General features: G+C 39.8%; 1 protein-coding gene across 1 annotated transcript in view; it reads left to right on the forward strand.

Moving 5' to 3' along the window:
- Positions 1–24024, forward strand: part of Sec6 (Exocyst complex component Sec6) — a 347920-nt gene that overhangs the window by 215572 nt on the left and 108324 nt on the right. Inside the window, exon 14 of the mRNA XM_090388448.1 lies at positions 3445–3538. Within this exon, the coding sequence (XP_090244574.1) occupies positions 3445–3538 (94 nt within the window). The remainder of the gene's footprint in view (positions 1–3444; positions 3539–24024) is intronic.

A 24024-nucleotide genomic window follows, 5' to 3' on the forward strand; every position in this document is an offset into this window, starting at 1 on the left:
GTTCATTATTTTATGTTTCAGACAAACTGGGATATTGCTCTTCAGTATGTGACTATATTTCCTGAATGCTATCCATCCAAAATTTATTCTTCTCTTGACTTCCAGCCATTTATCATTATTACAACTAATGACTTGTTCCAGATAAGTATATGACCCATCTTTTCAATTACTGCTCCTTCAATCATTATATCCATTTCTGTGGCATATTTGTTCATCATTACTTTTGTTTTAGCCATATTCATCTTTAGTCCAAAATCCTTACTAACTGTGCATAAATGATTAAGATTTTCCTCTAATTCTTTGGGATCGTGGCTTACGACCACAATGTCATCTGCAAATTGTAAATGGTTCACATTGACTCCTTTCTGCGACCAGTCTAATCTTCTGAAAGCTTCCTCAAGGGCAGCAGTAAACAACTTCGGAGATATTGTCTCCTTGTCGAACTCCTTTTTCAGTTTTAAATTTACTATCTTTGTTTAGTCTAATAAAGGAGGTAGTATTCTCATATTTTCTTCAAATTCATAATATATGGGGTATCTATGCCTTGTCTTTCCAGTGCCCGAAACATTGCCTTATGCTGTATGGAGTCAAATGCCTTTTCATAATCCACAAATGCCAAGCATAATGGTGTTTTATATTCATTTGCTTTCTCCATTAGCTGTGACATTACGTGAAGGTGATCCATAGTTGAGAATCCTGCCCTAAAGCCAGCTTGCTCTTTTGGTTGATTCTCATCAAATATTCTTTCTAATCTGTTAGTAATGACCCTTGTGAACAACTTGTAGATGTGGGATAACAAGCTAATTGGTCTATAATTTCCAATTTCTGATTTATCTCCTTTCTTATGTAGCAAAACTATGATTGCATTATTCCACTCCTTAGGTGTCACACCTTTTCTAATGCATTTTGTGAAGAGCCTTGCCAGTTTTTGTGAAGAGTCTTGCCAGTTTTTGTGTCATGTCTCTCCCCCCCAATTTTAACAACTCTACAGTAACTTCATCTTCCCTCAGGGCTTTCTGATTCGTCATTTCCTTCAACGTATGTTCTTCCTCATCAGGAAGGATATCAGGTACATTGTATGTGTTACTAATTTGTGATCCATCTTCCCCCCTGCTGGCATCATTCCCTTGCTTCTTGTATAACTCTTTATAGTCGTCTGCTATTTGAATTATGCCTTCTCTGATATTTATAAGTACACCATCACTATTCTTCAGTTTCAGTATCATTTGTCTTTCTGTATTACTGCTCATTGCTGCTGATTTAAATCCATTAAGGGAAAACCCTTAATGCTTGTTCTACTTTTCTTGTGTTAAATCTTCTTATGTCTTCTCTGAGTCTCTTTCTAATGGCTTTGCATAACTCAGTATACTCAATTTTCTCCCTGTCAGTGTTTTTCTTGCTCTTCATTTGTCGTCTTCGGTTCATCATGACAAGTGTTTCTTGTCTAATTTTTTCTTCTTTGGATTTATTTTTTCATATAGATTTCTTGGGCTTTATCATTTTCAGAAAGTTGTAATTTTCCTTGTTGATATCTTGGTCCTGAGCAGTCTGCAGAAGCTCAAACTTGTTATTAAGTTCCAGTACATACTGCTTTTTCTCCTCTTCTGTTATCTCAAAGACCTTTGTATTATTTACTCGAGTCAGTTTTTTCCTTTCTTTTCTTACATCTCTATCAGGTATGCACCTTTCCATTCTGTGATCACTTTCAAAATTTACTATGTTCAGGATGGTAACATCATTCATGATATATCTTCTGTTAGTGAGGATGAAGTCAATTTCATTATTTGTTAATCCATTTGGGCTCTTCCATGTCCACTTTCTGTTCACCCATTCCTTGAAAAAAGTGTTCATTCTGACAATCCTTGAGATTCTGCAAATTCCACAAGTCTTTCGCCTCTTTCATTTCTTTCACCAATTCCAAAATTTCCTATAGTTCCCCTTTCTGCACTGTTTTGTCTTTTTCCAACCTTACCATTTAAGTCCCCCATAATGATAGAGTAGTGGGTTTTCTGCTCATCTAGAAGACTCAATTTTGGTGACCACATTTCTGTACATTTCTTCAACCTCTTCATTATCATGGCTCGATGTTGGTGCATAAATCATTATAAGCTTTAGCTTGTACCTCTTAGAAATCTTGAGTATTAGTCTTGACACCCTTGGTGATGTACTTTTGAATTCCAAAATGTTGTTTTTTAAATATTTATGGACCACAAACCCAACTCCATCTTCACTCCTTTCACTGTTTCCATTGGTGTACAGCAGATTTCCACTTGATAAATCTTATAAGCGAAAATGTGATATTCCAATTCACATTTTCTAGTTCCTTTTCCAGCTCTAATATCCTGTCTTCACCGATGAGCGATCTTACGTTGTAACAAGCCAAGTTCAGTTTCTGTGCATGGCAGCCTGGTCATACCCAGAGATTCTTAGCACCCTCTTCTTCCACTCTGATCCTCTTGCTGCTGTAAGAGGGGGAGTGAAAGCCGCTGGGGACTGAGGGCCATTTGTTTCGTCTTACTGTCATGTGCTGGAGGGTTTGGTCTTTTCCTCTTCACTCTGACCAGGCGTCTTGAAGGAACCACTCTACACGTTCGTTGCCACCTAAGTGACGTAACAGGGCTTACCATCGAGATGTGCATGAGTGGATTTTAGGGAGGAAGGCCAACTGGACTTCTCCTAAACCTTCTGAAATAGAAAGATATAGGATCCATCAGTGTCTGATAACACACAGAATGCCTGTTCCCCTCTAAGCCCTAAAGTATAGGTACTAACCTTTATCTTAATTTTTTTTTTTTTTTCCTTTCCTTTACCCATTTACAAAATCAGTAAAAAGAACCCATAAATAAATAAACAATAAAATAAAATAATAGTTATGCAGGAAAAAGTTAGATGGACAGATAATTAAGTAGAATAGTAAAGTTTAAACTGTTTTTTTAACTGGCCATAGTTGCAAAAGATATCAATATTAGTTAACTTTACTGAAACCCTATTGAAGTAGTGATTGAGATGGGAAGTTTTCAAAGTTTGTATGAAATAGGTTATGGTTTCTCGATGGTCTAGCTGGGCAGCTAAAGTTAATAAGACTCAGGAGTTATGGAGCATCTATAATTCTTATGATAATTCTGTTGAACCCGCTTAAATCCAGTAGATTTTGTCTTGCCCGAGATCTATGGACAAGATCTTGTCCAGTAGATCTTGTCTTTGGTCTCTTAACCCTTTCGAAAGACAAGATATGATTTGTCCTTGTATGTTAAATGACCCTTAAATACCAGAAATCTAATGAAGGATTTCTGAATGTTTTCTGTTGTTTCAATCTGTACCTTAACAGTTGGAGACCTTTATTATCAGCAGTTTGGTACAGTATTAGGTTTCATGATTCCAGTGAGTTTTCAGCCATAATGTTTTCAGATTTATGTGGTTATGTTGTATTAATTCTTCTTTCAGTTACAAGTTGCTAAAACTGTAAATCAGGACTTGGTGAAACGGGAATTTGCTCTTAGTATGGAACAGTGTGTTGCATTGTCTGCACAGTACAAAGGTAAAACATTAATCAAATCAGTAAAAGAATTTGAAGAGCAAATATGCAAAATAAGTTATGTCCTCTAGATTAAAGTTTTGGGAAAATAAGAAAACCGGCTAATGGAAAAATGCATTTTTTTTTTTTTTCTTGTTTGTTTGTTTTACCCATTCAATGAATACATACTGACTGTGAAGGTTATTATGTAAATTCTTCAATGTTTAGCATAGCTCACATTATTGTAGTTTTAATTTTGGATATAACTTCTTTTACGTGAGATAGGAATGAAGTCCAATTCAGCATTTGTTTTTTTGTAATAAAGAATGTAGCTTTTAAACTTCAAATTCATATTGTTTTTTACTAAAACAGTTTATCACATGTGTATTTATTATATACATTAATTTGTTTTTTGTAATAAAATTTTTTATTTAATATTGCGATAATTTGAATTTAAAGTGCTGGTCAATACATGAAATGTGGATATCAGAGACTGTTGTCACTCAGATATAAGACATGCAGAATTTCAACATGAGGAATACAATTTGTACAAAAAGGACAGACAGGATAGGAAGGGGGATTATGCTCTTAGTTAAGAAGCACATAAAAATCTAAGGCAGTCCATGCAGTTGACACGGGTGACCAGTGCAATGTTGAGTAAATTTGGTGTGACATAAGCACTTGGAAAGCAAAATTAAAAGTAAGAGTGTCTCATAGGCCTAATGACTCTGACAGGTACAACAAACAGCTGTACAGAGAAATAGTGTACCAGTAAATCAGAATGCCTTATAATGGACAATTTTAACTTTCCAGATAATGACTGGAACTTGTGGGTTGTTCACTCCCACATGAAGAAGACTTTTATGGATTGATTGAATGACTTTTCTATGGCAGCAAGCTAGATATGCAATAAGAGGGAGTAATACACTTGATCTAATTATCAACAGTGATTATTCATGCATAATAATCTGCAGATAAAAGAACCACTAGGTGTCAGTGATCACAGTATGTTGATATTGGATTTACTTAAAGATGTAACTACTTTGAAGGGTAAAAGGAAGGGTTTTTGCTTTTAAAGGTGGATAAAGTGGTCTCAGACAAAAAAAAAAAAAAAAAAAATAATTAATTCTATACAGTGGGACTAACAGATGATGTTACCATCAGAAAATTCTAAATGGGAAGCATTCAAGGAATTAATCATAAAAGCTACTAGGCTTTTCATACCAACTAAGAAATACTATTCTTAGTTGGTGCTCAAGGTTTAGGCCTAAATGGATGTCAACCCTCCGTTCGTTCGAAATACGTGTCCAGCCGAGCCTTAAATTTATTTAGGCTATCAACTTTTTTTTTTTTTTTTTTTATGAGAACCCCAAACAGGAGAGGTATTATAACCTAGTTGATATTGGACTTGAACTTCTGTAGATTGTAATTTTCAGGAAATACGTATGAAGGAAGGTTGTTCCAGAAAACGGCAGTTGAATGAATAAATGAGGAAGATGAAAAGTTGGTTCTGTGGGTTTGAAGTTGGACAGTAAATGGATGTTGGCTGGTGGCTGCACACGTGTTCGGACTGTTTTGAAAGAAAGAGCGGGAATTATAGAAGCCAATTCAGAAGAACAGTGCCCATGGAAGTATCTGTAGAAGAGGCATGCAGCAGAGACAGTGCGTCTATGAGAAAGTGAGTGGAGAGACTCTGTTAGAGATGAATCATTAATTAACCTAACTGCCCTCTTCTGAATGGAATCAAGAAGCCTGAGAGAGGTTTTGGGGGCACCACCCCAGATGTGGGAACAATATTCCATGGCAGGGCGGATTTGCGATTTATACAGAGTGAGCAGCTGTTTGGGAGAAAAGTAACGCCGAGAGCGAAAGAGAAAACCAAGTTTTTTATATGCAGAGGAAGCAATATTTGTAATGTGCTTGTGCCAAAAGAGATTAGAAGTCAGGGTAATCCCCAAAAGAGATATATCATTTTGCCTAGAAATCGTAGTGTCACTAAAGATAAGCATAGGAGCAGAAGAATCCTTTTTGCGAGATATAAGACAAGATTGAGTTTTAGAAGGGTTGAAATCAACTAAGTTGTCTTTGCCCCACTGGAGAATTACCTGAAGATCGGCATTTAAGGAATTGGCAGCAGATTTTCGAGAACTTGAAGCTGATTGAGCTGGACAAGGTTTCTCAAAATGGAAAATTGAATGCAATGTGCTATTATTGGTAAAACTATGGATAGGATTTCCAGTCAACGGAAGAAGGTCATTGATATACAAGAGGAAAAGAGTGGGGGAAAGAACTGAACCTTGGGGGACACCGGCATTAGTGGAGAAGTTAGAAGACAGAGAGCCATCTACCATCACCCTCAGTGAGCGATCAGAGAGAAAACTGGATAACCAATTACTAAAAACAGTTGGCAAACCATAAGATGGAAGCTTGTTTAGAAGACCTTTATGCCAAACACGATCAAAAGCCTTTGAGATGTCAAGAGCAACTACTTGTGTTTCACCGAACCTTTCCATTGAATTAGTCCATAAATGGGTAACATAAGCCAGAATATCACCAGTGGATCGACACTGACGGAATCCATTCTGGCGATCTGCGCCTCCCTAGTCAGGTGGGAAAGAGCAGCAGTGCCGTAGCACACGCTTCTTGATTAGACCGGGGTTCGAGCCCGTCACCACCAAATACGGAGGATGCGGAAAGGTCAAGGGAATGACCACCGCATATTCCCGGAGCAATATGGCCTTAGTTGCTAATGCTCCTAAAAACCAAATAACAAACAAACAAACAAACTGGCGATCGTTGATCAGACGGAAGGTTTCTAGGTAGTTTAAGAGTTGGCGGTTAATTGATTTCTCCATTACTTTAGAAAGAGTAGAAGTAATTGCAATGGGACGATAATTGGATGGGAGGGATTTGTCACCCTTTTTAGGAACTGGCTGGATATGAGCAAATTTCCAAGCAGAAGGAAAAACACCTTTGGAATAAGAAAGTGAAAAAAGGCAGCAAAGAATAGGAGTAAGTTCAGGAGCACAGGTTTTGAGAACAAGTGGAGAAATACCATCAGGACCTGGAGCTTTCTTAGCATCAAGATTCATCAAAATCCTTCTGATATCCTTTTGACGGAAGACCACAGGAGGCATTGAATGGAGCCTGTTGGGAATGGTGGGAGGTGTTTTACCAAGATCATTAATACATGAGCTCGAAGAAAAATGGGATGCTAGCAGGTCAGCTTTATCCTTAGCTGAAGTGAAAACAGAACCATCTGGTTTGTATTAGTATTAGTATTAGTAACGGCCGTATGGTGCAAGAAAGCCTATGGCTTATGCTGCACCAGCCAAAAAAAAAAAAAAAAATCCGAACAAAACAATGATAAAAACAAAAATTAAATAAATAATAATAATTAATAAATAAATAAAAATAATAAAATGAAATAAAAAATAAATAAAAAGGAAATTACTCCTATCATCCTATACGCTTCCCTCACCCGAAAGTACTATCCAGATGACCTTTGAATTTCCCCAAACTGTCGGCCTCTACCACCCACAAAGGCAACTTATTCCAGTAATTTATAACTCGCTGGCTAAAATAAAACTTCCTGCAGTCCAATCTAAACATTTCCCCCCGTAACTTGAATTTATGTCCCCTAGTTCTAGCATCATTTATAATGATGCTAGAACTAGGGGACATAAATTCAAGAGGTGTTTAAGATTGAGGTGTTTAAGGCTCTCAGAGCCTTAAACACCTCAATCAAATCTCCTCTAAGGTGTCTAGTTTCCAAACTCTGCAACCCACATATTCGAAGTCTTTCTTCATAAGGACGCCCTTTTGCCGATCTCACCAGGCGAGTTACCCTTCTTTGCACCCTTTCAAGAAGCTCGATGTCTTTCTTTAGGTGCGGTCTCCATACTTGAACACAGTATTCCAAGTGTGGTCTAACATAAGCCTTATATAATGGGATTATCACGTCCCTATTTCTACTTGCAAAAGTTCGATAGATCATCGATAGGACACCATGGGCCTTCCTTGCAACCTGTTTACAATGCTCAGAGAATTTCATGTCTGACCGTATCGTAACACCCAAGTCCCTTTCCTCCACTACTGGGTTTAGTTGAACTCCACCAAGTGAATAAGTTATTTTGGGATTACTGTTTCCCAGGTGTAATACCTTACACTTTGTTGGATTAAAGCACAGCTGCCATTTTTCTGACCATCCTTGAAGTCTATCTAGGTCTCTCTGAAGAAGCTCAGCTTGACAGTGATCATTAACTACTCTACCAATTTTAACATCATCTGCAAATTTAGACATCACGCCCTCTATCCCTTCATCAATGTCGTTTATGAAAATTAAAAACAACAGTGGTCCTAATACTGATCCTTGGGGAACCCCACTTCTTACATCAACCCAATCTGAGGAATAGCCATTTATCACAACCCTCTGCCTCCTGCCCTGAAGCCATCCTTCTATCCATCTAAGGATTTTCCCAGTGATTCCAACCTGTTCCAGCTTATAAAGCAACTGCTCATGTGGGACTGAGTCAAAAGCTTTGCTGAAATCTAAATAAACAATGTCGAAATTATTCCCTAAATCCAGCTCGTGAGTGACCCTTTCGAAATAGCGAACCAGATTTGTTAAACATGATTTTCCCTTTACAAAACCATGCTGAGTATCCTTGAGAATTTCAATTCGATCCAAATGATCCTGAATTCCACCCTTGATCATTGCCTCCATGATTTTCCCTACTACTGAAGTCAGACTGACAGGTCGATAATTTCCCACTTCACTTTTAGAGCCACCCTTATGTATGGGAGATACATTTGCACTTTTCTAATCCAAGGGAATCTCCCCAGAGTCTAGTGATGCTCGCATAATTAGCCTCAGTGGTTCAATGCACTCGCTTGCCGCCTCTCTTAAGATTATAGGGTATATTCCATCAACTCCAGGAGCCTTACTGGTCTGTAGGCTTGAAAGTTTTTTCATTAAATAATCTTGCGAAATTTCAATATCATTAATTACATATTTTTCAACTTCGCTCCCACAATTTCCCATTGCCACAAAATTCTTTTCATTTGTAAATATCGATGCAAAATAACTGTTGAGTTCATCTGCAACGGCAGCTGGTGTATTTAATACTATCCCCTTTCCCTTACATAAAGGTCCGATCTGGTTTGTCCTGCTCTTCTTGGCATTTATATATGTGAAGAATTCTTTATCCCCCCTCTTTGCTCTGTTTGCTAGTGTTTTCTCATAAACTGCCTTTGCCTGTCGAACCTTTTCTGTGGCTCTATTACACATCACCTTGTAGCTGTTATAGGCTTCAGTACTTTTTATTGCTCTTAACTTTTCCATGCCACCTTTTTCTGCTCAAGTAATGTGGCAACTTCACTATTCATCCAACTTGGAACCCTTCTCGTGGAGTATTTTTTAAATGGTATATACGCATTCAAGGTATCTGTGATTAATGTTTTAAAAGCGTACCACACTTCAATTGTATTCATTCTCTGCGCGATATCTACCCAGTTAATAGAGGCCATGTAGTACCTTAAGGCATCGTAATTTCCTTTTCTGAAATTAAAACCCATTCCTTTGCCTTTTACTTCTGCTACCTCTCTCGTCATCATCCACCGTAGAACTCCATGATCACTTCCTGCTACTGGTTCCTCTACTGTCAGCCCTGTTATGTCATCTGATTCATGTGTGATGATGAGGTCTAGGATATTCTTTTCTCTAGTACGTTCCCTGACATGTTGATACAAATAACAGTCATCTAGTTGATTTAAAAATTTTGTTCCCCATGTCGAGTTTCCTTCCCATTTACTCCAATCAATTAGAGGCAAATTGAAATCACCCATAATAAGGCATTGACGCTTACTTGCCCATTCCATTTGCATGTAGAGGCTTTTGTCATAGTCTTCACAATGACCTGGTCTGTAGATTACTCCTACTCGCATTGTACCTTTTGTTTCCAATTATCTCACACCATACAGACTCTATACTAGCGTGTGAAATGTCTGAATCCGGGAAAGTTATCGTCGCACTCAGGCTGCTTCTGATAAGAAGCATTACCCCACCACCCCTTCTATCTACTCTATCCTTCCTAAACACATTATACAAGCCGTACTGAAACTCATCATCCCGAATTTCCGGGTGGCACCACGGCTCTGTAAGCCCTATTATGTCCGCGTTACTTGTTTTAACCAGCAGTTCGATTTCGCTCATTTTATTGACGACACTTCTAATGTTACTGTATAAACAATTAAGATTTACTGTTCTTGTATTGTTAACAACCCTAACACAACCCTTGAAGTTTTTTAGGCTCTCTTCCCTGATATTAGCTACCCGCTCACGTGAAACGTCTTTGGCACCAAAACATCTAGATAATACGTCCAGTTGGGGTAACAGATAAGAACTCTTAAGGTATGTGCAAGAGTTACATTGACCAATATTATCAGATAAACACGTGTCAGTATTTCCCGCATCCCCCCTAACTAGCAGTTTCCCTGAGCCTTTAAGGTATCCTCAATAATACTGGCAAAAACTTTTGCACCACCTTTGTTTAAGTGTATCCCGTCTCTACAAAACAAATTCCTTCTACCTACAAGTGTGGGCCATGCTGATAGAAATTTACCCCCTAAAGCCTTGCAGAGTAGTTTGCACTTGGTTTTTCTGTTTTGAAGCGCGAATCGGGTGTGCATCACTTGGTAGATTGCTGGAGTTTTGAGTCCCTGGCGAGCTCCCAGAAGCATTATTTTCGAGGGCAAGCACTCGTTTTTTCAGGGACTCAAATTTTTCCATCAGTGCACCAGTTTGGACAGAGGTGGGAGCAGAGATGGACAAAAGTTGCGGCTAATAGCTTTGGCAAGAGACCAGAATGCTCGGCTACCATTAGGGCAAGAAGCAAGTTTTCTACTCTTAGCCTGTTCAAACTCTAGTTTGGACTGATTAATAACTGCTTTACAATTGTTGCGAGCTTTGGTGTAGGCAGAAAATGAAACTGAAGAATTAGAAACAAGCCAATTACGATATGCAACATTCTTCTCTTGGACAGCCTTAGCACATTTATTGGAAAACCGAGGTTTAGATAAAGGACGAGATTTTAAAGTGGAGTGTGGGATAAAGGATTCCATTCCTGCAAGAATAATTTCACTGACACAATCGGAGCAAACATTGACATCAGAAGTTTTGAAACAGTAATCAGACCAAGGAAAAGAAGAAAAGATGTCTCGCAGGTCATCCCATTTTGAATTCTTGTAATGCCAAACAATACGAGGTTGGGAATAGGCATGAGATAAAGGTTCCATTGGAGAAGAGACAAACACCAAGTTGTGATCTGAAGTGCCTAAAGGACCTCTCACTTCAACCTTGTACTTAGAAGGGTTGTTTGTGAGAAAAAAATTAAGCGTATTGGCTGTATGATTAGGATTGTCCGGTATTCTTGTAGGCAAAAGAACAATCTGTGCTAGGTCATTAGTAATTGCAAAAGCCTCAGCATCTCGACCTGCTGGGTCGGTGTGACTAGAAAACGGAAGCCAGCTGGAGTTGTGAACGTTAAAATCACCAAGGAAAATTACCTCACTGTTAGGAAAGTTGGACTGGAGAAAGTCAAGTTGCAAAGAGAGGAAGTCAAAGAGCTCCAAGTGATTAGTGGAGTTGGGAGAACGGTAGAGACAACAGATGAATTTTACACAATGAGGTAGAGAGATTTTAAGCCAGAGAAGATCAAAGAGAGGAGATTCCAAATTGCCAAGTATCTGACAGGGAATATCTGAATGGACATATGCACAAGTACCACCTTTGAGGCAAAAGGAATCATACAGCAGATAATTTGGACATCTGAGATGAGCAGTAGTTGAATCAACTGATAACTGAGATTCAGTCAGAAAAAGTACATGGGGTTTGGAAGACTGCAAGTGGAAATGGACATCGTTGAGATTAGAATTGAGACCACGTATATTTGTGAAATGAATTAGGAAGTCCTTGGGAGGTTTAGATCTTTTCGCAGATAAGCTTGCTCTATTATTTTGACAATTCATGGTGTATTCAATAGTAAGAAAAAGTGGGTGGGACGTGCTGTATGAAGTAATGAAATTTTGGATATGGCGTACATGTGGTAAGTATATACCGAGATCCTTGACATAACGTGGCCTCGACAATGCTCCCCGCATACACACTACTCGGACTCCCTCCAGTCACTATCTGGCAGAGTAGAGGTAGCAAGATTATACACTATCTGATCCGGAAGCTTCTTAGAGAGTTACCAATAGGTTCAGTCCGGTGTACTAACTAGCGGCTGGCCTGCAAACACCGTTTTAGAGCTGTACCCTCGAAATATAAGGAATATTGGATCTCGCCACGACATTCATCATAACCTCAAAAATCATCAATCATACAGCATGATGGAAGAGATGGGGAAGGGTTGGCCGGAACTTAGCTCTAGAGACTAAACATGGGTTCCACCACTTCAAGCCTCCAATAAGCAAAGTGGGGGATATTGCGCCGGTTGATGAGAGTCATCTACCACCTAGTACTGCCTGGTGACATAGAGGGGCGGCATTCTTCCATGTGGTGTGGGTGCCACACCTCGACCCCTGCTTACGTTGGTTCACACCTGGGTGGTCACCGACCATGTACTTGTGCGTGAAGGTTATACCCAGGATTACTAACAGTCCCACCATCGTGAAGGTGCAAGCAGAGGATTTGGCTGTCATAGACCGTCCGGACTTCGCCGAAATTGGGTCCACTTTGACTTGAGTGTCAACCGAATATCAGTTCCATCAGCGTTTTAGACTCCCAGGTAGCAAGAACAGCTTGTCTGGCATATCTGAGAGAATGTCTGTAACAACCTCAAGGACCCCTTCCACAACAAAGGATGGAAGTCTGTTCCACCAACAAACTACCCACTGGCTAAAGGCAAATTTCTGCACATCTATCCTACATCTGTCTTTCCTCAATTTGAATTTATGTCCTCTCAGGTGATTATTCTGAGCAAGAGAAAGATTCCCATTGGCATTGAGCATGCTCAAACCATTCAAGGCTTTATACACCTCTATCAGATCACCTCGCCGGTGCCTAGTCTCCAGACACTAATTTGCAAAACTTAAGCCTTTCTTCATAAGAGCAACCCTTTGTTCCATTCACTAATCTTGTTGCCCTTCTTTGTACTTGTTCCAGCTGCTCTATATGCTTCTTGAAATGAGGCCTCCAGACCTGTATACAGTACTCAAGGTTTGGCCTGACCATTGCCTTATACAAGGGAATAATAACCTCCTTATCCCTGCAAGAAAAATTCCTGTATGTCATTGACAAGACACGATGAGCTACTCTTGTAGCTCGTCTGCACTGCTCAGAGAACTTCATATCTGCCTGCAGAATTACCCCCAGGTCATTTTCATTCTCTACCACTGTCAGTAGTACCACAGAGTTGATATGTTGTTCTGGGGTTACTGTTTTCCATATGTAATACTTTACATTTGTCAATGTTAAACTTCATTTGCCACCTCTCAGCCCATCTGCTCAACCTTTCCAAATTCTGTTGCAGCAGCATAGTATCAGTAGTGTTCTTATCAACCCTGCCAACTTTTGTATCATCTGCAGACTTGGACATTAAGCTTGATATACCATCATCAATAACATTTATAAATACAGAAAACAATAATGGACCCAACACTGAACCCAGAGGGACTCCACTAATAACATTAGTCCACGATGAGCAGTGTCCATTGATTACCACTCTCTGTCTTCTCCCCCTCAACCACCTGTTTATCCATAGCAGCAATTTGCCTCCATGCCACAATGCTCCAATTTGTGCAACAGTCTTCCATGTGCAACAGTATCAAAAGCCCTTCTAAGATCCAAATATATAATATCAAAGTTATTCCCTGCATCCAGTTCTTTTGTGACTGAATCATAGTATCCAATAAAATTGGTCAGGCAAGACTTTCCCTTAACAAAACTATGCTGTGTCCGAGCTATAACTGAAGTTGTCTAAATGATTCTGCAGTGCTTCTTTAACCAGTGCCTCCATTAATTTTCCTGCAACAGAAGTTAAACTCACAGGTCTATAATTACTTGTGTCAGCCTTTGATCCTCCTTTGTGAATTGGGGTCACATTTGCACATCTCTAGTCTATGGGTACCTCCCCTGAGTCCAAAGAAGCTCTCATAATTATGGCAAAGGGTTTGCTTTCTTCCTTTGCTGCCTCGTTTAATATAACTGGATAGATCCCATCCACCCCAGGTGCCTTTTTTATGTTTATCCTCAAAAATTTCTCCTCCACTTTCCTCTCAGTTATTACAAAATCATCTAGCTCACTGCCAGAGTTTACTTCACCTCTGGAATTTCCCTTCCTGAATAACTCCTCATGTGTGAATGTAAATGCAAAATACTCGTTTAGTTTGTTAGTCACCTGAGCAGGATCCTCAACTGCTGAACCATCAATATCCAGTGGACCAATCTGATTCATCCCTTTCCTTCTAGAGTTTACATAGGTAAAGAACTCTTTTCTGTTTTTCTTTGCATCCTTTGCCAAGGATTTCTCATAATCTGCCTTTGGCTGCCTAATCTCCTTTGTGACTTGGTTACAGACCAGCTTATATCTATCATAGGCTTCCATGTTACCCATTAATTTATATTTATCCCATGCATTTTTCTTTTCTGCCATATGTCTTATTAGTTCATCTGACATCCATATAGGCCTAAACTTTGAACAGTATTTCTTATTTGGTATGTAAAGCCTAGTAGCTTCCAAGATAAGCTATTTGAATGCTTCCCATTTTGAATTTACTGTTGGTAACATCATCAGTCGGTCCCACTGTATAGAATTTAAATACTGTCTCAGACCATTGTAGTCGCCTTTACGAAAGCAAAAACCCTTCCCTTTACCCCTGATGGTAGTTACCTCTTTGAGTAAATCCCGCTTCAGCACACTGTGATCACTGCCACCTAGTGGTTCTGCTATCTGCAGATTCTTAATGCATGAAGAATCACTACTGATAATCAAATCAAGAGTATTACTCTGTCTAGTTGCCTCCTGAACATGCTAATGTAGAAAACAATCATCCACTAAATCCACAAAAGCCTTGCTAGTGTGCGAGTGACCAACCCACAAATTCCAGGCAATATCTGGGAAATTAAAATCCCCCATTATAAGACTCTCTGATTTACTGGCCCACTCTATTTTCCTGTACAGTTTCTTATTATACTCATCAGAGTCATTAGGCCTATAGCACACTCCTACTCTCAATTTTGATCTCCCAATGCTTATGTCACACCAAACTGACTCGACATTGCACTGTCCAGTGATGTCGACTGTCTTCACTTCCTTGGATTTTGTGTGCTTCTTAACTAATAGCATAACCCCCTTCTCCCTTCCTATCCTGTCTATCCTTTCTGTAGACGTTGTACTCCCCTAATTCCAGTTTTGCATTCCTTATATCTGTGTGACACCATGTCTCTGATATCCCAACAATATCTGCCTTTGATGCTTTGAGCAACACCTCAAATTCATCAAATTTATTTACTAAACTCCTAGCATTGGTGTACACGCAAGTATACATGCACCTGTCCTTATTCTTAGCTACCTTAACACAACCCATGTGTTTACTTGTACCGCAATGACTCCCATAGATAAGAAGAGAAACACATGGATTAGGCAAGTAAAGGACAAACTCAAGTAAAGGACATTCTTATCAAAACTAAAGAACTAAAATGGTCTTGGGCAGGACACATAGCTCGAAGACATGATGACAGATGGACTAAGAAAATAACAGAATGGTACCCAAGAGGAGCTAGAAGAAAACCTGGAAGATGAAGGCGGAGTTGGATAGATGAAATTCATGAGTTTTTGGGTAGTAAATGGATGGCCAGTGCTCAAAACAGAAGGAACTGGAAAGTTTCTGGAGAGGCCTTCATCCTGCAGTGGATTGAAAATGGCTGATGATGATGATGATGATGACTCCCAGCAGTCTCTGGAATATCTTGCATTTTGTTTTCCAGGCTGCTGCTCATTCCAATAGAAGCAGTGCAAGAATCACTTTCACCTCTGCCAGTGGCTACTGTTAATCTATTAGTCCTTGTATCCCCCCAAGCTAGCAGTTTTCCAACCCACCTAACACTGCTTCGATTGCATCAGCAAATATTCTTGTACCCTTTCTGTTTAAGTGTATCCCATCCCTGTAGAAGCAGTCTCTCCTGTGAACAAGTACAGACCATTTTGAAAAAAATTCTGCCCCTTGAATTGCAGACACTTTCAAATTCAACCCTAATTCACGGCTTTTTTTCAACAGTGACCTGTACTTGTTAAGTAATTCCGCAGGCCTTCTCCTCAATATATTATTAGTGCCAATGTGTACAACTATATACCACCTTTTGTGCCCTTAAAAGGTGATATATGCGCTCTACAACGTCATTAACCTTTGTCTCTGGCAGACATAACCCTGGTCCTGTTCCACCTTTTTCCAAACATGTTCCCCCGTTTCCCTGACAATAGATTCACTAACAACTACTAGTTCCTGTGGAACCAGTGCATTCTGCCTTCGGGGTTGCCGCTGTGTTGCATGATGACTAAGTGCAAGCTCTGGCATTGATGTGGGTAGATGGGCCCTTCAGTTTAGATCCTTCGAGGGCTTCCACACTGTCCTTCAAACTCTCATATAGGCCCATAACAATGCTGAGTTGTCGCCTGATTTCCTTACAATTTTCTGATTTCCTTACAATGTTACTGATTTCCTTACAATGTTCCCTGATTTCTTTTCAATGTTACTAGTGGAGTCTCCTAGAGTTTGGCGTTTTGCCCATTTTTCTTTTCTACATTTATCCCTGATATTGATGAATGCTTGTCAGGCTTAATGCCCAAGTTTGGCATGGTGGTTAATGGCAGGAATGACAGTATGATTCTGCAACAGGATCTAGGAAAGTTAGGCAGTTGGGCTGAGAAATACAATTGAAGTTTAACATTGACAAATGCAGTGTACTGGATATGGGTAGCAGGTAACCCCAGAGTAACGTAGCCACTGTACAGTACTACACTCAGGGTAGTGGAGACTGAAAAAGATATAGGGGTAATTGTGCAGTCAGATATGAAATATCTGACTGCACAATTACCGAAATATCTGTGTACTGCCAGTCATGTACATGAACTGCATGATTAATTGTTGGATATTGAAGCCTGTGGTTGTGATGCATGTGGACGTTGCCAACGTTTGTCATTCATCAGAATGGTTGCTTCGATGATAGGGTGGAAACGACATCCACTGCTCCTGTTGACTGAGGTATTAGAGCATGTGATGTTCAACAATTCCAGCTGGGCGCGTTGTCGGTAGTGGCGAGACCTATCTACAATCACGACATCGCAGTGTGGGTCAATGTCATGGTGGGTGGACCAAACGTGTTTGGCAATGGCCAAGTGTTCTATGTCCACTAAGTGGATTGCTCTTTCATGTTCCGAAAGACGTTTTCTGAGCCGTCTCCCTGTTTCCCCAATGTAGCAGCTAGTGCAGTCACGGCAAGAGATGCGGTAGACTAGATCACTTTGTAGTAAGTTGGAAGCCGGTGTTTTCACTTTAGAGATGAGGGATCGTAACTTTCTGCCTGGGAGTTGTACGCATTTTATATCATGTGATTTTAGGACCCTAGAAACCTGTTGTGATAGGTTTGAGTAGTATGGGATAAAGGCACTCGCGGTTGAGTCCTTACCTTGGATGTTCCTATTGATCACTACGTGGCCATGTGTCTGTAGGTCACACCTGTCAAGGATAGTCACAAGGTGGGATAGTCACACCTTGCAAGATCTGCCTTGACTTGAGCAATTTCGGTGCCCTCTCATCTACAGAACTAGAATGGGTCCAGGCACGAGTTAGCAAGGTTTTTGCAGTGCCAAAAAGATGGCTATGCGTGTGTGCTGACCGGAAGTTGGTAAATTGGCCAGCACACATTGTCTATCGTAAATCAGTTGTCTTCAAGCGCATGCCCTCGTGTGGGACAAGGGTGTCTAAGTATGGTATGGTGTTGTCCGATTCTAGCTCGATGGTAAATTTTATGAAAGGCGACAGAGAATTGAGGTGGTTTGAGTCAGTCACCTGAATTTTTGGGGATAACCACAAACACATCATCCACTTAGTGACACCAAAAGGTAATGGGATCTGGTACATTCGTAAATGCATGACCTCGGTGTCGCTACATGGATGATGTGTTTTGGGTTATCCCCAGAAATTCGGGTTTAAATAATAGTGATCAGTCTCCATAGGATTTACTGAATCAAACTTTATTTCTGATCTGTTTCTTTCTTCTTTCACTTTCTTGTAGTTTATGTTTCTCTAGAACATTGTACTATATGTGAATCCACCATTATTGACAACAAGTAATATTGATATTGACAACTGCAGGAAGTAAAATTAGATGTTAGAACAGATGTGCAATAAGTCTTTGCATGATCCCCCACCCATTATAAATGCTACCAATAACTGTGTTGTATTTAAAATAGTTTGTGTCGAACCAGGAATCTTGATATAATTTGTTTTGGAAAAAATTCATATTTTCGTTGGCTTGTCCACTTGGAAATAGCTTATTGTGACCCCCACAAAGCAGCAATGAATGAAGGCCGGAAGTTGGTAAATTGCCACATCAGTAATTGATTGCCAAGTTTAATTCAGATTATATTAAAAATAGATTTAACTTTTTTGTATATTTGCTCTTCATTTAATTTAAATTTAAAATATTCAAAATAAATTATTAAAAAAATATTTAAAGTACAGAGTTACTTTTAAACAGTTTTATTCCTTATATGATCGAACAATAGTAGATACAGAAATGATATTAAAAGGGTTTTTTTTTTGTTTTTTTTTGCAAAGAATTAATGAAATTAGATAGCAATAAATATGAGCTTGGAAATGATCATTGTAAATCTCTTTAAGAGGTTATCTTGCTAACTGTACATGACTTATATCTGTGAATTAAGGGTTATATTCATAAATAATTTTTAAATGGGGATTTTAATTGCATAAATCAAAAAAAAAAAAAGTCTTGAAAATACTTCAATTTCTACAAAAGTTCTAAGGTGACAAATTATATTTCGCTCTGTGTATTGTCTTTGAGCATTCAAAGGAAAATATATACAGCTACATTTTATTGTGCACATATGCCTTGCTTTCTGTGTTTTTGGTTTTTTTCGCTGTCTGCATAACTCCAGTAATTTGTTGCATTTTCATTTTCTATTCAGTAGTTTTTCTAAATTTCAGAAATTGTAGAGGGAATAAATGTATTTAGTGATGTTTAAGTAGTACCAATGACAGCATAGCATTAGAGCAATTTGGAAATTTCATATTGGTAAAAAAAGCAAAAAAATCATGCCCTCCATCAAGACATTTAGTGACATGTTTTATTGATTTGTATAATTTTTGTTTCACAATTAGGTTTTCATCTTTGATCTTAATTGTAAGCAGGTGGTAAGTATTTATTTTGATGACAGTGCCTTGATTTGTGGCATACAGTTGTGCATTGTAAGTTTTCCTCTCAATTATATAATACTTAATTATAAAATGTGCACAAAAATGAAAATTTAAAACAGGTGCATGCAATAATAAGCTTGGTTTTTTTTGTCAGTTTTTTTTTTAAGCTCCTCCATAGCCAGATTAGCTATAATCGCACCAGTGGGGGAGCCCTTCCAAATTTATTTGTGTCCACAACTAAGTTTGGAAGATATTTGTAAGGGCATAGAATTATGTCTCTCAAGCACCACTATGGTGTTCTGTGACACTATGTATGAGCAGGTTCACGGTGCAGCTATGCCCCCCCCCACTAGTGCGATTATAGCTAATCTGGCTGTGGAGGAGCTCGAGGTTAGATTATTTAGTGACATGGTGTTAATTTTTCTTAATGGCTTCTCCCCGTTCACACAATTCACCTCGGAGGGAGAAGGAGGGGCTTTGCTCTTCTTGGATGTGTTGGTCTACAGAGAAGGCCCGTGCCTAAAGACCAAAGTTTATAGAAAACCCATGTGTAAAGGCCAATTCACATTATAATTCAGCTCAGGCTAATCATCACAAGAATAGTGTGATTAGAGCACTAACAGACAGGGCAAAGTCACATTGTAGTACCTCCGAGGATAGAAAGAAAGAGTATGAGCGCATCACGGCTGATCTCCTGAGGTGTGGCTACCATCAGAGGATCATAGCGAAATATATTAGAGGAGAACAGAGGAGAGGTGAGTCTTTTACGCCGTCGGGTATTACGAAACTACCAGATGCACTGTGTGGAGCTTCCAGGTTGGAAGCTGCACACAGTCGTGTCACAGGTGAAAGACCGCATTTCAAACGAAAATACAAGTGGGGGTCGTCTATAGCATTAAGTGCCAGGATAGTGGGGAATGTTATGTGGGCGAAACAAAGCGGTGTCTCAAGGATCATCTGGGGGAGCACACAAAGGCAATGAGGAATGCGGAAAATCCGCATTCAGCCACTGCGGAAAATCCGCAGTGGCTGAACACTTTTGGGAGAAGCAGGACCATATCTCCCCGTATGGAGCAGTTATCATTGACCGGGCGCATAGGTTTTGGGACCACAAGTGGCTCGAGAGCTTGCAGATTAGTTCCATTGAGAACAATATTAATGGAGACAGGGGTATGCGTATCCATCCCCTCTTTGAGGCAGTAATCCTTAGAGGGAATGAATGATTCCACCTGACGCGCTTCTGAGCCACTTCCGGGTTCTGGCACACACAAGAACAGTGCATGTGCTATTGAACCACGTGACATGTGCCGTGAACCTGCGGGTATTTAAAGTTCCACTGTAAAGTAAAAAAGCGTACTGTTGAGAAAGAAGGCGGAGCCTTCGAAAGCTTCAGTTATTTTATTGCTTTTAACATGGCATATTTTATTGTATTTTATGATATTTTATTTGTTTTACAGATATTTTATCGCTTTTAACCTGATATATTTTATGATATTTTAATTGTTTTATATCCACTGTAAATAGTAATTTATTGTAAGCTTAATTATAAAGTTATCAAATTTTGGCTTTCGTTTTATTTTGTCATTTCAGCATATGGTTGGTGAAAAATACTTAAAAGTTATATTATGAATATACCCAACCCCAGAGGCCTATTTGGAGAGTATGAGGTGATTCAGGTTTACACTCCACTCTTATTATAGGTTTTATGTAAATTTATCATTGGTGTATGTTTTATTTTCATTCATTTAATATTATATTTTTCCATAAATTGACCATTCTCTGGTTCCATTTCTGATTTTATTCTTCATTAGAGAGCATTGTGTGAGGACGATCATTGAAAAAGCTCTGCACATGCTTTCCTTTTGTTTTCAGCTTCACTGGGTAAGTACTTCATTTGTGAGTAGCGTAATACTACAGCCTTTCAGCCCAACCCTTTATTAATTTTAGCAGTTATTGAATCATGCTGTGTGTCTTGGGTATTTTGGATGCTGGCACCTTATGATCCCTGTCAAGATGGGTCCAGAAGATTAAATCCTTTATTCCATCATATATTTTTAATTATATTCAGTCTTCTATCATTTGTCATTTTAGTTCACAAATCTAGCAAGTTTCAGGCTTCCTTGCACCATATGGCTAATAATAATAAGGGGGCACGATGGCCCAGTGGTTAAGACACTGGACTACCAGCATTGATGGACCTGGGCTCGAATCCTGCCTTGGTGGAAGCGAACATAGCTCAATTATGCTGGGAGACCGATATAATAATAATAAAAAAATTTTTTAAAAATTGCAGAAGTTGGTTCATTGGAGTTACCTTCCCCAAGGTCGGAGTGACAGCTGAGGCAGTTAGTGGTGCCACCTGGTGTCACTTTCAAGAACTGAAAAAAAAAAAAAAAAAAAAAAACACAACCACTTGGACATAAACTAAAGCTAAACAAGTCCACCTCCATAGGTGGAGGTGGACTTGTTTAGATGGATGTCACAGAGAAATATTAATCATACTGCATTGAGTGTGGCGCAGAATAAAGTCACTTGCATTCAGGCGTTAGTCAGGTCACCGAACAGCAATTAGCGGACCAAAGAGGGACCATTGTCACGAAGAACCTAATAGCTCCTGCTAACTTGGAAAAAATCAAGCAGGATGTAAGTGATCAACTATAAAGAACAAAGAATATGGTCAATATGGAACCAGAGGAGGAACAGCATACTATGGAACCAGAGGAGGAAGAGCAAGAAGAAATACAACCCAAAGTAGCTGAAGTGGAAAGAGATGAAGTCATGATATTCAGAATAGAAGGCGAGTGGAAGAAGGCCCTAACAGAATTCGAAGGAACAGACCCCACAGGAACCCATGTGATACCTAAGCAGAGACCAAATAAAATCCTGTGAAGAGTAACAGACCACCTCAATCAGCAAATAATACCACATTACTTCGACAACAGTGGCACAGCCCTGGAGGCTATCAACACAGCCATATACTGTGCTGCCATAGCAGCCACTAGGATTAATGGAAAAGAAACGAGAGACCAGCAGCAGAAGAACTGAAAACAGAAGGAACTGCTGGGAAAGAAGACTTCAGCAACAGATAGATGAATTAAGAGTCAAGATTGGTAAGTTGACCCAGTACCAACAGGGTAATAGAAGTAAGAAATTGATTGGAAAGGTGAAGAGCATCCTCAAGAGAAGAGCACCCACAGCAAACTTGAGACAAAAAATCAGAGAATAGGAAAATACTTGGGCACATTGAAGCAGAACCTCCTCGCACTCAGCAAGAGACTACGCAGATACAAAGAGAGCTCCCAGAGGAAAATAAACCGAATCTTCGATGAGGACCAAAGAGCTTTCTACATGAAACCGAGAGAAGATGAGAAAACAGGAAATGGACCACCTGAGAAGAAGGTGATCGAGGAGCTCTGGGGTAATATCTGGAGCAGTGAAAGAAGACAACAGCTGAGCCCTCTGGATAGAAGTAGAATGGAAGAAAACCAAGGACATACAAGAGATAAGAGAGTGGGAGATTCGAGAAGAAGTAAAACAGTCAATCAGAACACCCATAATTGGCGAACCCCAGGAATTGATAACATTCACAACTACTAGTACTAGTACAAGAAGCTCACTTGCACACACAAGCACCTAGCAGAGCAGTTCACTTGAATGATAAGGCACCTGGAGACAATGAAGCACCTGAAGCTTCTCACTCAAGGAGTCACATATCTGAAGCCTAAAAATGAAGATACAAGAAACCTGGCAAAATACAGGCCAATCACCTGCCTCCCAACGATGTTCATGATCCTGACCAGCTGAATAACCAAGAAGATATCAGACCACTTAGAGAGTCAGAACATAATGGCTGAACAGCAGAAAGGATGCAAGTGGAGGAGCAAAGGATGCAAGGAGCAATTAACCATAGATGCAGCAGTTATGGAGCAAGCCTACAAGAAGCATCGCAACCTATACACGGCCTACATCGATTACCGCAAGGCCTTCGACTCCGTACCTCATAGCTGGCTAATAGATAATCTGAAGATCTACAAAGTCAATCCGATAGTGACAAACTTCCTAGGAGCAACAATGGCAAAATGGAGTACCACCATTAAGGTCGAGAACATCATAACCAGACCAATCCCAATCAGAAGAGGAATCTTTCAGGGAGATGCTCTAAGTCCACTGTGGTTCTGTCTAGCACTCAACCCACTATCCACCATGCTTAACGGCAGCAAGTATGGATATAACCTCAAAGAAGAAAGAAAGAAAGAACCTGTACACCCTCATCCACCTGATGTACGTGGATGACATCAAGCTCTACGCGGCAACCGAGAAGCACCTCCAGCAACTACTCCGGATCACCAGTGAATTCAGCAACGACATCAGGATGGAATTTGGTCTAGAAAAATTCAAGACCCACACACTGCACCAGGGAAAATTAGTTGGCCGAATCTACCAGCTGTTGACAAGTAAAGAGATTGAAGCTATGACAGAAGGAGAGACCTACAAATACCTAGGGATGATGCAGGCTCAGCAGTTAGAACACAAGGAAATCAAGAAGTGCCTGACCGAAAAATATCGTCAGAGACTCAGAAGCCTGCTGAAAGCAAAATTGAATGGAGGGAACACAATTAAAGCCATAAATTCCTATGCAGCTCCAGTACTAACATACTCCTTTGGGGTCGTATATTGGACTAACACCGAGCTAAAGGATATCATGCAAAAGACAAGGACAATGATGACCAAGAGCAGCCAACACCACCCAAAGTCAGCAGACTAACAATAGCTCGGAAAGAGGGAGGAAGGGGCCTGATAGACCTAATACAGCAACAGAAAACAGCGATAGTTAACCTGAAGGATTACTTTGAGAACAAAACAGCACCACTCCACCAGGCTATAAGAGGACAGATAAGTGGTATACCCCACTGAACCCAAGCGAGGAGCCCCCTCCCGCCCATATGGCACAAGAAACGAAGCTAGAAAGATGAGCAAGGAAGACACTCCATGGCAGACACTACAATGACCTCCATCAAGATCACATCGATAATATTGCTTCTAATGCATGGCTCACAAGTGGAACACTCTTC

This window comes from Mastigoproctus giganteus, chromosome 14, assembly GCF_048544385.1.
Source record: "Mastigoproctus giganteus isolate SK-2022 chromosome 14, ASM4854438v1, whole genome shotgun sequence".
NCBI classification, from domain to species: domain Eukaryota; kingdom Metazoa; phylum Arthropoda; class Arachnida; order Uropygi; family Thelyphonidae; genus Mastigoproctus; species Mastigoproctus giganteus.